This window comes from Rhizoctonia solani, chromosome 16 (assembly GCF_016906535.1).
Source record: "Rhizoctonia solani chromosome 16, complete sequence".
Classification (NCBI taxonomy): Eukaryota; Fungi; Basidiomycota; class Agaricomycetes; order Cantharellales; family Ceratobasidiaceae; genus Rhizoctonia; species Rhizoctonia solani.
This window is the reverse complement of record NC_057385.1, coordinates 1,961,289-1,976,010: the sequence shown is the minus strand read 5'-3', so window position 1 is coordinate 1,976,010 and position 14,722 is coordinate 1,961,289. Positions and strand designations below refer to the sequence as shown.

The following is a 14,722-nucleotide window of genomic DNA, read 5'->3' as shown; positions in this document are numbered from 1 at the left end:
ATGTTACATGAGTTGTTCCCGGTAAAAGTTCGAAATCACACGCAGCGATCAACGCTAAATGTTTCTCGAGGACCGCACAAGTCGATTGGGTGCTAATTTTCATTTGAGTGGTCTGAAATTACCAAAGTAGAAAGCGTCTAATAGATACACACGGGTCGAAACTTTGGCGCATATGGCAACTTTACGAACATACACAGGTTAAGGACGTTAGAACATCCCACATCAAGGGAAGCGAGCTCAATAGTGATATAGGGACAAGTCGTTTGAGCATAAAATATCCCTACTAAGCTGTGCTCGGGCCACCTAGAGCATGGTATGAGTCTCCTGTATCGGGGCGCGCGAGATTAGAAGGCTCCGAGATCAAGGGCTGCTCGGTTTCCGTCTCTGGCGATGATGGCAAGACACTATAGTTATCTCCTATAGATTGTTGAGTATCGGTCGTTCGGACCGAGCTTTCAGTAGCTGTACGAGCATCGGTCGATAGAAAGGCAGCGGATGACTTTGATGGATTGTGGTTGGTCGAATTGGATGGGACCATGGTCAATGGTAAAGCTGAATGGGGGTTAGGTACAGAGCCAGATGATGCAATAGTGGTAACTTGTTCCTGGTGGGCTAGCGGAGAGTTACCACTGTGAGACTCGCCAAGTGATGAGTGATCAACTGGAAGTTCCCCAGCTTCAGACTTTGAGGTTCCGGTTTCGTGCTCTGGGCGATCATCTGGACTGGAGCCGAGGATGACCGCGGGGATGCTTGACGCACTAACTGCAGCAGACAATGTATTCAGGGTCCTTGATGGGAACCCCGATTCCTCTGTAACCTCCCCCGACAAGTCGGACGCGGAAGGAAAACCGACTGCCATAGCAAGGGTGGCAGCACCGCCTAATGGAGAAGGCGCTGCTTGAAGTGGACCACTACCACTACGGCGATGCGAAGATGGTCCGGCTTGGGAGGGATCGAGCGACTCGCGAGGCGAGACTGTAGACGACTGGCGGTCCGCGGTAGGCTCTGAATGAGAAGAGTTTGGCTGCAAAGTGCTAGGATCGAGGCTTGCAGCAAGACCAGTGCTAGTCACAGAAAGAGAGGAATTTGTATGACTGGGCTGATGTTCTTCGTGGACTTGTTGCTGCAACCCGGAAGCTGGGTCTGGCGATGAATTGGCGATCTCGCGAGATGACGCAGTTCTAGAACTGGAATCCGCGCCACGGGCTCCAGCTTCACGCTCCCGACGCTGTTGTGCCTCATGTTCAAGCAAAGACAACCGCATAGCCTCCATCATCATCAACTAAAGACGCTCATGATAAGTGACTCGCCGTGTCTGTAGCATTAGAAACCATACCTCTTCCAAATCAGGCATTGGCAGTTCTCCAGATGTGGCAGGCCGCTGTCGGCGACCTCGTCTCCCACTCCCGCCCGTGTCGCCTTCGCCAATATTAACAGGAACCACGCGCCCACTAGTGATGCCGACAGGGATCAAACGGTCTCCAACTTGACGCATTACAATCCGTCGATTAGCACGTCTAGCCACGGTGGCTCGGACAGCTTCAAGCTTTGCTTCCCAGTCAGGACGAATATAATCGATGGTAACAACTTCTACAGATTGGTGGGGAATCGACTTGCGTCGGGAACGCTCAGCAGTAAGATGCCCTTGAGACTCGCCAGAAGCAGTCGAAATTGCAGAACCGCCAAGGCGGGGTAGCTCGGGTCGGGAAGGAGATCCCTTGTGACAGGATCAAAATTAGGACATGTCAGACCTATGACGTTTTGAAGGCAAGGAGTTTAATATACTAACCGATGAACTGAGCACAAGTCCGGCTCTCCAGCTTGGAGGCTCATACGTGACTCCGAAGTTCTCCTGTACACAATAAGGGCATGCAGCAGGCTCGCTCACGATGTGAGTAGTCGTTGGCTCGGCGCGTTTGATCTGCACGAAACACTCTGTACAAATCGCTTGGTCACAGCAGCGAGAGCGATTAATATTAGGTGGATAATACTTCACACGGTAAGAGTCAGATTTGATGAAATTACTATCACAGTAAGACACTAACCATAAAACAGATGGGACATTCGATCGCACCACGATAAACCTCGGCCTCCGACATCCTCTGTTGTTCGCGCCGGTCTGCGACTCCCTTGCCTTTAGCACTCCCTTTTCCCGAAAAAGATGGGCCAGAAACGGGTAAAGTTACAGACGGAGGTAAAGATTCTTCTCCTGGTTTGAGCTTCCGGTTCCTCAAGATGGTATCGTCGTCCCAGTCAGGCTCATAATCCTCAAGCGGACGATAAAAGGGTGCAAGTTTTCGATCGACAATTAGTTTCCCGACTAATTCTTGGTTCCAATCTTGAGGTCCGGTATAGATCCCTTGAGGAGAAAGATAACCAAAGTCGACTATTTCGTCCCGAATATTGTGGCTATGAGAATGCTTGCCAGAAGACGACCCAGTATTACCCATATTAAGATAGCACGGAAGGTAATACGATACCAAGAAAGGGCCTTAGACTACAAACAAAAAACTTGTAGCGAAAATCAATACTGGTTGCCGCCGCCCAGGTGGGTGAGAAGAACAAGGGCGCAACTTGTGATGCAATTGTCAATCAGACTGTTCCAACTTAGCGCCTGGCGTTTGGTATTGGTGTCTTTTTCGGGACAACCACCATCAATTGCTTTACAATAGCACTCTACAAATTTGTGAAATACCCAAGCGGTATGAGTTGAATACTCGACAAACACGAGTTCGCGAGCGAGCAAGGTCTGGTGCTTGGGTACAAATCTGGACCTTGGTATCGTCATAAAGTTAAGTGACATATGGAATTGTTATTCAAACCTGGCGATCGTTGTCGTTTCTGTTGAAATTGATAACCTTAGATGAGGCCTTTAAGCATAATCTTGTCCTCATTCGCAGACTGCCTTAAACGTCATTTACCAACCTGAGATGGTATTGTCACCAGTCTCAAATGATACTAAGGTAATTCAGAGTTATTCACGTAGGTCCGGGGCGCCACCTGGTGACCATGGGGAGGTGCATTCGCGGGCGGTGCCTATAGCTCCCAAAATTATTCATCCACCAGAATGCCGCCGAAGTTTTCGTTATGAACCTTACACTATAGTGCTCGTCCCAGCGAATACTACTAGCGTCGATACTATTATTTCAAACTACCCTGAAAGCTAGAAATAACTGGTTAAGGTGCAATTACTGGCTGTAACGTGAGAAACGACCATGTTCAGTATTTTTAGGTTAACCTTATGACTTGATCGCTCACACAATGTGGGAATTCAATCAGTGACTAGAATTACTCATCATATCAGGGTAAATGCACCGGAACGAGCGCGACTATATATGAGTTCTAGGCGAAAATATCGATGTACCCATATGCATCCTGAGAATGATCGGAATATTTGCTGCAAATAAAGCACCGCTGACAGGCGGTGAGTACAACCTTGGCGCCGAGGATCGGCGGTCTGGCGGAGACCATTTGTTCCTGCTCAGCAATCATGCACACACATGTACAGATGACATTGAGGTAATACTCGGACCACTGTCTCGTCTTTTCCCTCTTAGAATAGTCTATCAGAATCGCGGCAGCGGCCGACTGCGATAATGTAATTGGTTATTGGTCAGATGTCGGCTCGCGGGGTGAGAGTGTGGTCATCGATGACTAATGTGTAGAATAGGGACGTGCAAACTGCGGATACATAATGCACAGTCATGTGGATTCGTGTCATTTAAAGAGCGCTTTCTCAAAGCAAGGTTTCATGTTGGAATAGCTTATAGAATCTGCTGCATGCGCAAGAAAATATAGGAGAGTTACAAGATATCGCGTTGGGTGACAAAACGAGCCCGGGCATATTGGGCCATATGAAAAACTGCATTATAGTACCTGGATCAAACGCGACATAACCGCAAGTGCTAGAACTGAGCGCACATTTACTCAGCTGTAATAATGGTCTCCGCCGAGAAAAGAACCAGGCTTGTATGTGTTATATCCGTTGAATCGGTTCGACATGAACCGCTAGAGCGCGCACCGAGACCACCTAATATCGCTGACGGGCCACATGCCTTTAATTATGGTGCACGCACCCCTGGTTACTCCGGCAACTATGTACAACACTGCGACGGTGTCTACAGTGATCGCTGATCGAATTTCCCACAAATATACTGTGGCTAAACTTCGCTTATGTGCTATCTTAGGATAGCGATGTAACCAGTGTGTGTGCAGCAGTACAGTCGATCTACGTTGCAGATCCGGAGCTATAAATATCAACAATGAGATTGGACCAATAATTTACCAGTGATGTACCTGTAATCGGCGAGAGAACCACCCATCTTTCCCCAAATAATATTACTAATACGGTCTTGAGATCCCGCTGCTGCTGCGGCACCCATGCGTTTTTTAGTCTCACAAATAGTCTCCGCCCCTTTGGGCATATTGGGCATATTAGTTAAGTTCAAGTCCACCGTTTTGGAGCATTCGGAGTATAAATTCATGTTACACTTTCGAGGTACCACAGGAGGCACAGAACCAGTTTGTACAACACCAGGTCGACATAATGTATTAATAGGCACCAGTGAGCTACAATATAAATAAAAACAGTGCACGTCACGCTTCAGGTTATTTTGCAATAACGGCAGTGTGAAGCTCTCTTGATTTATATACAATAGTTGTAGAGAGCCTGTTCACATACTTTAATCATGGCCTACTGCAAATCCAATACACGTATACATCAGGTAAATTTGGGGAAAGCAGCGTAGTGTATCACGTGATTTCATTTTTTTAAACTCATATTTTGAGAGCTACATGCGAACGAGGCAAACCGCTCTGATAGATACACAAGGGGGGGGGCGGGGAAGGAAAATGGAACACAAAGACCCAGACGGTTGTTAAATGATCAGTAAAACACACGCGTCAAAACCGTTACCAAAGGGCCAGCCTTGCGCTGGTCTATCCGGGTTCCTCACGTCTCCATGGCGTGGTCCTGGACGGGGGTTCGGGTGGCCCCTGAGCTTGACGGGGTCAGAGTCACGTGATTTCAAGAAATTAAAACTTGTTATCTTTCAGGCCTTGAATTGGTTGTACTGCAACCAGTGAATCAGCGGTGAGCTAGAGCACCCAAAGGTATGGATGATACTAAATGTGATACTCTAATATGTCGGGTTACAACAACAAGGTATACTGCTTGGGTTTTGAGACAAGTAAGAGATTAGTCGAAGGGAGTTTGTTGTTCAGCCACGTGACCTTTAAACAAAAGCAAACAATCCAACTGGGAACCTTAGTCCTGCTTGTATAAACCGTGATCGAGACCCCACCTACAGGACTTTCAACTTCATCTCCCGCTTCTCCCATTGTCACCTTGCTTACATTCGCCACTTTTCATCTCGACCCATCTCATTCATCATGCCTTCCACCAAGACCGTTGCTGCTAAGGGAGCCAAGACTGGAAAGTCCAAGGCTGAAGCAAAGTCGAAAGCTGCTGCCGCAGGACACCCAAGCTTTATCGACATGATCACTGTGAGTGGTATTGGAAGCGATGCCCTTCGATCATCGTTTAATCCTCCTACCTTTATAGGAGTGCATAATCGAAAATAAAGAAGACTCTCGCAGTGGTGTCTCGCGTCCAACGATTAAGAAGTTTGTTATTTTTATCAACTATTTCGTGTTCAGCACGACTGACCTCGATCATAGGTTTATCGAAGAGAAGTACAAAATCGAGATGACTGGCCTCCAACTCTCAAATTTGAATCGTGCGATCACCAAGGGTGCCGAGAACAATGTCTTTACTTTGCCCAAGGGTAAGTAGAGTCGTACTTGTCTTCAGACAAGGCTCTTACAGTGTTATGATCTAGGACCTAGCGGCAAGGTCAAGCTCGCTCCCAAGGCTAGCAAGAGCGAATCTAAAGAGAACGACGCCCCCAAGAAGGCTGCTACCACCGAGAAGGTCGAGAAGAAAGCCGCTCCGAAGGCCACCAAGGCGAAGACTACCAAGGCATCCTCCTCCAATGTCCTCAAACCAAAGAAGAACATCACATCTGCCGCTCCCCCTAAGGGTGTAAAGGCAGCCCCTGTTGTCAAGAAGACTAGCACGTCTGCAGCCAAGAAGGCACCAGTAAAGGCAACTTCGAAAGCCACGACTACAAAGAAAGCACCCGCCAAGGCACCCACTGTCAAGAAAGCCGCCTCCAAGGTAAGCGTTTTATTCAAGAAAATTGCACGAAGTATTAAACTTTGTGCAGAAGGTTACTTCTGGCGACGCGAAGAAGGCAGACAAGGCTAAGGCGGCGGCAACTAAATCAACGAAAGCCTCTACCGCGTCCAAGTCTTCAAAGTCCAAGGCTCTATCCAAGAGCACAACGAAAGAGAATACCAAGCCTGCGTCGACTAAACCTACTTCTACCAAAGCTGCAGCCAAGCCGACATCTGCGAAGCCCGCTTCCACGAAGAAACCCACGTCCACGAAACCATCAAAGGTATGATGATTCACTTGGTTCTCAAGTTCTCTAACTTATCGAATTTCAGACGCCTGCATCCACAAAGGCATAAACGGTGGTGTATGCTGATTCTCTGATGTCCGTCAATCGCTTTGCTGTCCGTTGTGCGCTATTTTTATTCATTCTTGTGGTTGGGTCTGCGTGTCTCCTTTATGCCCGTTCCATATGCCATATGACTCGCGTCTCGATCAAGCTGGAGTTTCGATGTCTCTCTTATGTAGGATAGTAGGTAGTAGTAGTATAGATTCCTGGTATTGTTATGTATACGTCAATTTCTGAAACAACTAGAGTGTCGCAGTTGTCATGCGTTCCACTTCATCCGCATCTTCGTCGTCGCTATCAGGTTCGGTTTCTCGAACAGCATCTTCCAGATCTTCGAGGTCCCAACCAATCTCTACCTTGGAGGGCTGCGTAGTCGCTAGTTCCGAGCCAAGTGCCTTGAGACCTGCGTCGGTTGAGTAACCGATGAGCCAAGTGCAAAAATCATCAACCCAGATCTTCGAGTACACATAATATACATCATGGCCATCCAGAATCTTTTTGGTTGCTAATAGTCGTCGGGTAACGGCACGCGTGCCCTGGCCAAGGAGCTGAGCAACATCTTTTTGGACACGTTGGCATAGGCAAATGACCGATAGAGTGGGAACGCTAATGCCCGTCGGTACGACGCCCGCAAAGCCGAACGAAGAGAGACTGGAGCCGGGCACGGATCAAGAGCAGAGAACGCCGGAACGAGTTTACATATTGTCCAAGCCGATTCGGGCGTCGGGTCGCCTTGTGTCGTTCGCCAATCGTACTGCGCAGCAAAGAGGATGGTGCAAAGTGCAATTTGTAACTCTCTCGTTCGATCGGGAGTAAGCAAGTCTGGTCCCGGTGAATAAGAATTCGGGCAAATCAAGACCAAACGGGTTGAAAAAAAGGGGGATCTACTTACATTCTTTTCGAGGAAGACGCAACATTGTCATATTTTCCTCCTCTGTAAATACAAATATGCCTTCCGGTGGTAATTCAGTGCTCATCAACTCTTTGATAATTTCATCGTCGACAAAGTCTGCTCTAAACAAGAGATCTCGGTAGGACAGCAGGTATGCATATAGCCGGCGTTTATATATGCTTACATGTAGTGTTCTTCGTCCCACTTGGCCTCTTCGCTTGCCTCGCGAAGTTGTCGCCGCCTCGCGAGCGTGGAGTTTTCTGCCTCGGCTCCAAGCTCGTTCACCTCATTTTCGGTGTGAATGACGTTTGTAAAGTATCCGGTGTGCAAATTAAGAAAGCCATACGGAGTACAAGTGGAAATCGATGGACCGGCATCCAGGAGCTCGTCGTCAGGTGCTTCCTGGTCGATTTGCCAATCGTTTTGTGCAGCTAGAGCCAGAGTTTATAGTCTGGTAGGTTTAGAGCGTTACGGAAGGATAGAAGAAAGAGGGGAGATGAGAATATCGACGGAGAAAAGTGACGTACCTCGCACGAATGCTGCGTGTTCTTGTTCTAGATCCAGCCGAAGCTTGTCGTCTAATTCCTCTGCGAGTTGATCTGGAGAACGACTATCCAGAACCTCTATAAGGGGTCCTTTGGTCCGACCCTCATCATTGAGAGCTGCGGCGGAGCGGGGTGCGAGAAGTTTGGTTAAAAGGTCGAGATCGGGAAAATGTAGGCCTTTGGTCTCTTTCGTGAGTCTCACGGTGAGAGTACCGGACGAAGGGTCATAAGACGCAGACGAGTCATCGTCCTCGAGTACCGGATAGGGAAAATTGAGGCGGAGAAAATATGGATTGATGTGTGCTGAAAACAGCGTGCCTTCGACGTGGATCTCAACATCTGCTGCCTATAATCCCGATGAGAAATATGTGAATATGAGACAGGGCGGCAGTTGGAGAACTGGACTCACTCGCACAGCGGGAACGTATAGTTGAAGGATAACCGAGATCTCATCCTGACTACAGTTGAATTTTGGAGTTATCATTTTTGATATAAGTTGGGAAAAGTTTTACAAAAGGGACTAGTAAAGGCGCTAGTGAAGGTGATTGTCGCAATAAAAGCCGAGATGAGACCCTGGTCGGCCGGGATGAAAGATAGAGACCTGCCGAAGTGAGCAGAAAGCTTCCAGAGCAGGGGATTGGTGGAGGGGGGTTGGTTGGAAAAGACCGGCAAGAAGCTTGGATTAGATGTAATAGGTCTGGGTAGCGACAGCGGATCGGTCATAAAAGATGTGGTGTACGACGGGGACCCGACTTTGGACGAATTTGCACTCTGACCACCACCTCGTCCGCAAACCATCCCACGATCTTATATAGCGCCGTCCCCCCTTGAACAGTTTCTGTGCGCCTACCTTGGCAAAATTCCATCGCGGCATCCACATCGCAACACTATGTCCGGAGACCTGCCCCGGCCGATCAAGGGGGATTCGTTACATCACCCACATGCCTATACCACCAGCAATAATAATATTAATACTAATAACACCCAGTTCTACTCACCCTATGCGTACGCGACTCCCGCCACCCATCCACACCTCCCGCACCCCTTCTCCCACCCCCTTTCCTCCACTTCTGGTCCTTCTGGCCTGACACCTCCGACGCGACCGGAGTTCGCTGTCCCTACGCTTCCTCTTCGCAATCGGGGCCTTGTTCCTCACAATATCGGTTCATTGGGCTCTGGCTCGAGCAGCCCCGTTTCAACCGTAACCGCACCCGCGACCGTAACATCACACTCAAATTCAAACTCAAAACGCGGCCGTCGCCCCTATGCTGGTGAACGTCACGATGCCATCTGGTCCCCCGACGTCCAGGATGCCTTTCTCCAAGGCATGTCTCCTATTCCAAATGTTTCCCTTTCGCTCACACTTGCCCAGCCGCTCGTTCCATCCCCAACAACGGCAAGAATTGGATTATGCGAGACGGTCGTCAGTACGGTCGCAACGCGCTGATCGCAGAGGAGATTTTCCGCTTGACTGGCCAATCTCGGACACGGCAACAGATATCCAGTCATATACAGGTCCTCAAAAAGGTCCATGCTGACGATCCCATGAGTGAGTGTTTTATTCATTTTTGGCCGTGTGGACTAACATCCGTACAGTGATGAAGATTTTGAACGGTCAGCTCGACGAGTTGAATCCCGGTGCAACTACCAGGTCTGCTCCGGCCAGCTCAGCCGTATCCCCAGCAAATCGCTTTGGCTCAAATTCTGCCTCGCCCCCAAATATCAAGACTGAAGATCCCGGCAGTTCTGTCAGTCCTCCGCCGATGGTAAACACAGACCCGATCGAACACCTCATGGATGGCCAACCGTTCATATCTGTAATTACTCGCTCGAGTGCACCTGCCTCCGTTACGAGCGATGCAAGTCTCCCAGGAACTCCCCAGAGTCCTCCATCAACATCTCACTCTGACACGACAAAACGGCAGGTTCAAATTGCCGAGCTCCTTCCTCGTACCGACATACCTACAGTTCCCATAAGCCGTGTTTTATCTGAACCGCTCGCCGCCGACAGGCCTGAAGTCATCCATCCGAGAGCATGGCGTGGCGAGCGGTTAGCCTATATCACGGCCATCACTATTTGGGCTGAAAAGACGCTCAAGGACGAAGGCGTCCGATCTCGCCCGACCACAACCCACGTATTTGCTCAGATGCACTCGGCCACTTGCCCGCTGGAGCCGCTTCCCGCCGATATGGAAGATATCGTTCGGCAAATACAACCGGGAACGTGCATGCATGCCGAAATAGGAATAGCCCTCCCGCCCCCTGGAGTGCACGTTGGCAAAATCCGAGCGACGCTTGTGGTCGAGGCGATGAAAGAATTCGACGGATATTGTCTTACCGATGCGTTTTGTGGACGCGAAGGTCGTTTTATGTCGACGCATACGACTGTGTTCCCGACCGGACGCGAGGCTCGCGAAAAGTACTCGTGGATCTACGAGATTCCTTATGCTCCTGAAGTATGGCGCAAGGTCCTCAAGGGAAATCCCGAGGTGTACACGGAGTGCGATTGGTCCAGAAGTACGTGCGGAGCTTAGCTGGTGGGAATCGCGATGGCGATCTGAACGTACCACTCTTGGTGGTGCATGACATCAAGGTGGTCCCAACCGGCGAGACTGGCTACTCGAAGATCAAGCACGTGGATCTCACGGGAGAACAGGCTCAACACGATGCGCTTGGAGTGAGCGTAGTAGGCGCCGACGATGATTCAGACGAGTCGATTCGTGACGGGGCCGCGGATGGGGATGGGGATGTGAGCATGAACGATGGGGCGGATAGCAAGCCTGCCAAGCCAAACCTCAGCGTAGCGATACCGTCGCCGCCCGAGGATGCTACACAACAACTACATACACGCGTGAATCAATTGGCAGGGAGAAGAGGGCATCAAGGGTCGCAACCGGTGACGCCGTTTGAGCAACTGGTGCATACACCTCAGTACCCACCGCCGTTTGCAGAGCGACAAGAAGCGCGACGCGAGTGGTGGGCTCCAACTCCACTCGAAGGCCCCGGGGACGTTAAAATCTCGCTTGAAGACCAAATGAATGGTATTTTGGGCCATGCTTTGGGGGATGGCGGGAGTCGAATGAACTGGCTCACGCGCGACGCACTCGCCGCGGGAACACCCACGCTGAGTGATTTTGCTGGACGGGAACAGCAGGGATTAGATACGCCTGTACGGATCGAGCATAACACTGGATACTTTTCTATGCCTTAGTACGTCTTGATTGTATGCATTGTAGTATCGCCTTTTTGGGATCGTGTATTATTATATGTGTCTTTGATTGGTTGTAAAGCGGGCGTTGTTTGCTATGATTAATGATCACACGTGCTGTGACGCATCGAATGACCCGGATCCGGACCGGGCTCCGGCAGAAGCGTCATCGTACATCAGGGCTGCGGTGGTGTTGGTACCCTATGTTTTATGTTGGGTTTCTTACTGTCATTCAATGTCAAAAATGATGCATGATCTACCGTAATGTATGTGTTCTTTCTCCATCCGCAAGGGACGTGGTTGAAGCTCAACTCGATGAGCAAGCTCGGATTTGAGAATTGCAAATTGCAAAATTTAGTGCCGGCCCCTTGTTCACACTCTCCACTCAGCACAGCCACTGTCACCATTCTTGCCATTCACCAGATTCGCCACACTGGGTCAACATGGCCTCGTCGCCGGCCATTCATGAAACGACGGGGCATAGTAGAGATGAGACGACTATCGTGGATAGTGCGGTAAGCATCGGGGTGAGCTGGCTGTTCCTGATGTCCTTCCCGTCGTGGGTGCTGATAACCGCGTAGACGACAGCAACAACGAACTCGCCAGCAACACATGTCATAAACGCCCACATATCTTCCATTGGCACGTCACAGCGCTTGTCGATGCCTCCACCTGCTGCTCCTACTCTCTCTCGCCCCATGCCGACGATGACAATACCCACACCGGCGGCTCGATCGCAGTCACAGTCACAGTCCCAGCCACAGCCCCAAGCATTAGTATCTGTGCGCGAGTTTCCCCCGCCAGGAGTGTCTATTGCCCCCGACGACTTGAAGGATACAATTTTGATGGGAATTTGCAGGGCATTGGCCCATGTGGTTAGTCTAATTATATACGACGCATTTATCATGGCTAATATAACATGGCCATTTACAGGAGAATCGTGCACTAACCCCTCGCCAAATTGTTGACGTTGCGCATTCGGCCGGGATCATCAAGCTAGGGTGAGCCCCTGACGCGACTAGAGTTCGAAATGGTCATATCTAATATCCCTGATTCATCTCGTACACCTCGTGTAGTGGCAATACTCCCGCATCTACAGTATCTACGCACATCCGAGCACACCTTGCACGCGGCACACCTGTCCTCTTGCTCCGTCACTCATTACATCCGCGCCCGCGCCACCCTTCGGACACCCCGACCACCGAAGACCGTGCCATCGGCCCCAACCCAGACGGCTCATCCGAGCGTAAGAAGGGCACCGCATGGTATCTCTCCGAGGCCGCAGGGTTCCTCAGTCCGTGGGATAGACTGAGCATCCCTAAGCCCAAGGAGCCTGATTCTGATCCTTCGGCCCGCGCTTCGCCGTCTCCCGCTCCTCCAGCTCCGATCCCGACTCCTGTCCCGTTTGAACCTCAATCCCAGCCCCAACGCATGAGCTCGCGTAAACGCACGAGGACCAAGAGCTGGGGAGCTGCCGCACGCGAGCTCGGCTTGGACGGCATGACCCCGTCTCCCGAGTTTGACGACGAGAGCGAAGCCGAGGCACATCGCGAGCGCAAGTCGAAAGTACGCATACGCCTACGTCTTGGATCGGTTGCTTCCCGATCGTCACCGGCTCGACCCGACGATGCACCCTCTTCGCCACACAAGGCAACTACGATGACTCAGACGTGGACGAAGACCCTCAATGCTCTAATCCCTTCCCGATTCGCGATCGTGTGTTCTCTGCGCCGTGCCCCCAGCTTACGCATTCAAGGCGCTCGCTGTCGAACCCGAGCTCGGGCGGCCCCTCAACACCCCATGCCCTTGAGCATGCTGAAGATAGCGACGTGGAGGATGGCGATTTCCATGTTCAAATGATGTGCAATTCAGACTCTGCGCCCTCGAGCCCATGTCGACCGGCCGATCAGGTTCCCATTGTTGGTATTGGCTTGGGGTTAATATTCGAAGGAAGCGATCGACGAGTTAGAGTCAAAGAAGAATCAGAGTCTCCTATATCTCCACCATCGCTCTCGTCCCGCGCTTCGTCCCTCGCTGCATCGTCGCTACCTGAAGATGACGTCTGGGCCGTCAAGATTGAGGAAACCGAGGACGTCAAAATGGCCATGGCAGTGGACGTTCCCCCATTCGACCCACCAGACCTATGCGAGGGCGGTCTCGGCTTTGACTTTACAACGTCATGTGAAGGGATTGAGCTGGAATTTGCTATGCTCGGCGTTCGCTCTCCCACGATCTTACCCAACGCATTTATCAGGGAAACAGACCATGTTGGCGGTCCCGAGAGTGTCCATCTGGATGAAGTTGACCGGTTATGGTCTGATTGGGGCGACAAGCGCGCGCATACACGCAGTTTGCGAACCGCTCGTAATTCACCTTCGAAGCGGAGAGATTTGGCGTGCGGATGGGGTTGCCGTGCTGCGCCTGGAATGAGGGTATCGCTAGGTGGCCCCAGATCCCGACCGTGTGACGAACGAACGGCTACGAGTGGAGTTGTCTTGCAACGGGAACGCGAATTCAAGATTGACAAGACGGTGTTGCATGGTACGTCCGTTTCTCCCGGGCTCCGTTATTTCCGGTTGGTCTAAGATCCTGTATTTTTGTTAGGCGTAGAATATGCCTCATATGTCATCCGAGGCTGTATCCTGCTTCGGCGGCTCGAGGACGCATACGTGAGCCTAAGTGCGTTATTGCGCGCTTGTCGCGTACCAGGCTCCTGCCACGCACAGTTTAGGACAAACAATACTATCGATATTTCCAGTCCCCCACCCGGCACGAGTGAGGTTTCAAATGCAGCCGACGGCACTGCCCCCACAACTGCTCCAGCTCTCGTCGCCGAACCCTCGGATGTCCTTCACAATAATTCGTCTTCTGATGTTGTCAATCCCGCTGCGATGCCCCAGGGCGCGTCCATCGATTTTGGAACCGGTGTCGAGGCCGCCGATGTTTCAGGAATGTGGTGCCCGCTCGCAGAGGCTCGGTCGGTCGCCGAGGAGCGATTGCGACCGTATCTTCCAGAGGATGTGCGATCGATATTCTTGGGCGATACGCTGGTGCTAAACGACCCAGAACCCGAATCCGAACTCGAGCCAACACCCGAGGTTGAGGTCGAAACCAAGATGGATATTGATCCAGAAACTGTAGAAAGCAAGAGCGACGAAACTCCCGATGTAGAATCGAAAACCGACGCGGACGAATGCGATCGACGCGACAATACCCCCGTCGCTCCGATCACTACCCGCGAAAAGGTGCTCGCTGCCAGCGAAGAGGATGTATCCGTGTTTATGCGTCCTTCTTCACCCGCAGCAGTACCCTGCGCTTCTGTGCGTCGTGTGCTACGAACACGCCCGGCGCGCGTAGTACGAACGAGGACACGCGCATAAGATGGCTGGACCCCTACCTACGCTAGACTTTAATCCTGTATAACCCCCTGCATCTTATTTTAGTCTGAATGTATGCACGCCGACGGAAGCCTGCCCTCTCTTATCCCGCTGCCCTCCGTTTTATGAACCGTCCTTGCTGATTAGCCGGCGGTGTGCATGCACAAACCCCCCTG

The 14,722-nt window shown here is 51.0% G+C and overlaps 4 protein-coding genes across 4 annotated transcripts; 2 read left to right on the top strand and 2 right to left on the bottom strand.

Annotated features, from left to right (window-relative positions):
- Positions 1-283: 283 nt before the first annotated feature.
- On the bottom strand, positions 284-2,450 carry RhiXN_01876 (uncharacterized protein; the record flags this gene model as incomplete). The annotated part of the gene is made up of 4 exons (XM_043321695.1): positions 284-1,282; positions 1,337-1,717; positions 1,790-1,990; positions 2,046-2,450. The coding sequence occupies 4 exons, from the start codon at positions 2,448-2,450 to the stop codon at positions 284-286; spliced, it is 1,986 nt and encodes a 661-aa protein (XP_043187518.1).
- A 2,941-nt stretch (positions 2,451-5,391) lies between these two features.
- On the top strand, positions 5,392-6,534 carry RhiXN_01875 (linker histone H1 and H5 family protein; the record flags this gene model as incomplete). The annotated part of the gene is made up of 6 exons (XM_043321694.1): positions 5,392-5,505; positions 5,564-5,625; positions 5,680-5,786; positions 5,841-6,178; positions 6,228-6,461; positions 6,511-6,534. The coding sequence occupies 6 exons, from the start codon at positions 5,392-5,394 to the stop codon at positions 6,532-6,534; spliced, it is 879 nt and encodes a 292-aa protein (XP_043187517.1).
- Positions 6,535-6,766: 232 nt separating this feature from the next.
- RhiXN_01874 (box H/ACA snoRNP assembly protein SHQ1) lies at positions 6,767-8,445 on the bottom strand (the record flags this gene model as incomplete). The annotated part of the gene is made up of 6 exons (XM_043321693.1): positions 6,767-7,060; positions 7,096-7,346; positions 7,417-7,538; positions 7,601-7,847; positions 7,944-8,307; positions 8,371-8,445. The coding sequence occupies 6 exons, from the start codon at positions 8,443-8,445 to the stop codon at positions 6,767-6,769; spliced, it is 1,353 nt and encodes a 450-aa protein (XP_043187516.1).
- Positions 8,446-8,850: 405 nt separating this feature from the next.
- RhiXN_01873 (uncharacterized protein) lies at positions 8,851-14,549 on the top strand (the record flags this gene model as incomplete). Its single annotated transcript, XM_043321692.1, has 10 exons — positions 8,851-9,388; positions 9,415-9,510; positions 9,558-10,450; positions 10,477-11,171; positions 11,528-11,684; positions 11,751-12,044; positions 12,103-12,170; positions 12,246-12,885; positions 12,912-13,710; positions 13,774-14,549. 10 exons carry the CDS (start codon positions 8,851-8,853, stop codon positions 14,547-14,549), a joined length of 4,956 nt encoding a protein of 1,651 aa, XP_043187515.1.
- Positions 14,550-14,722: the final 173 nt, after the last annotated feature.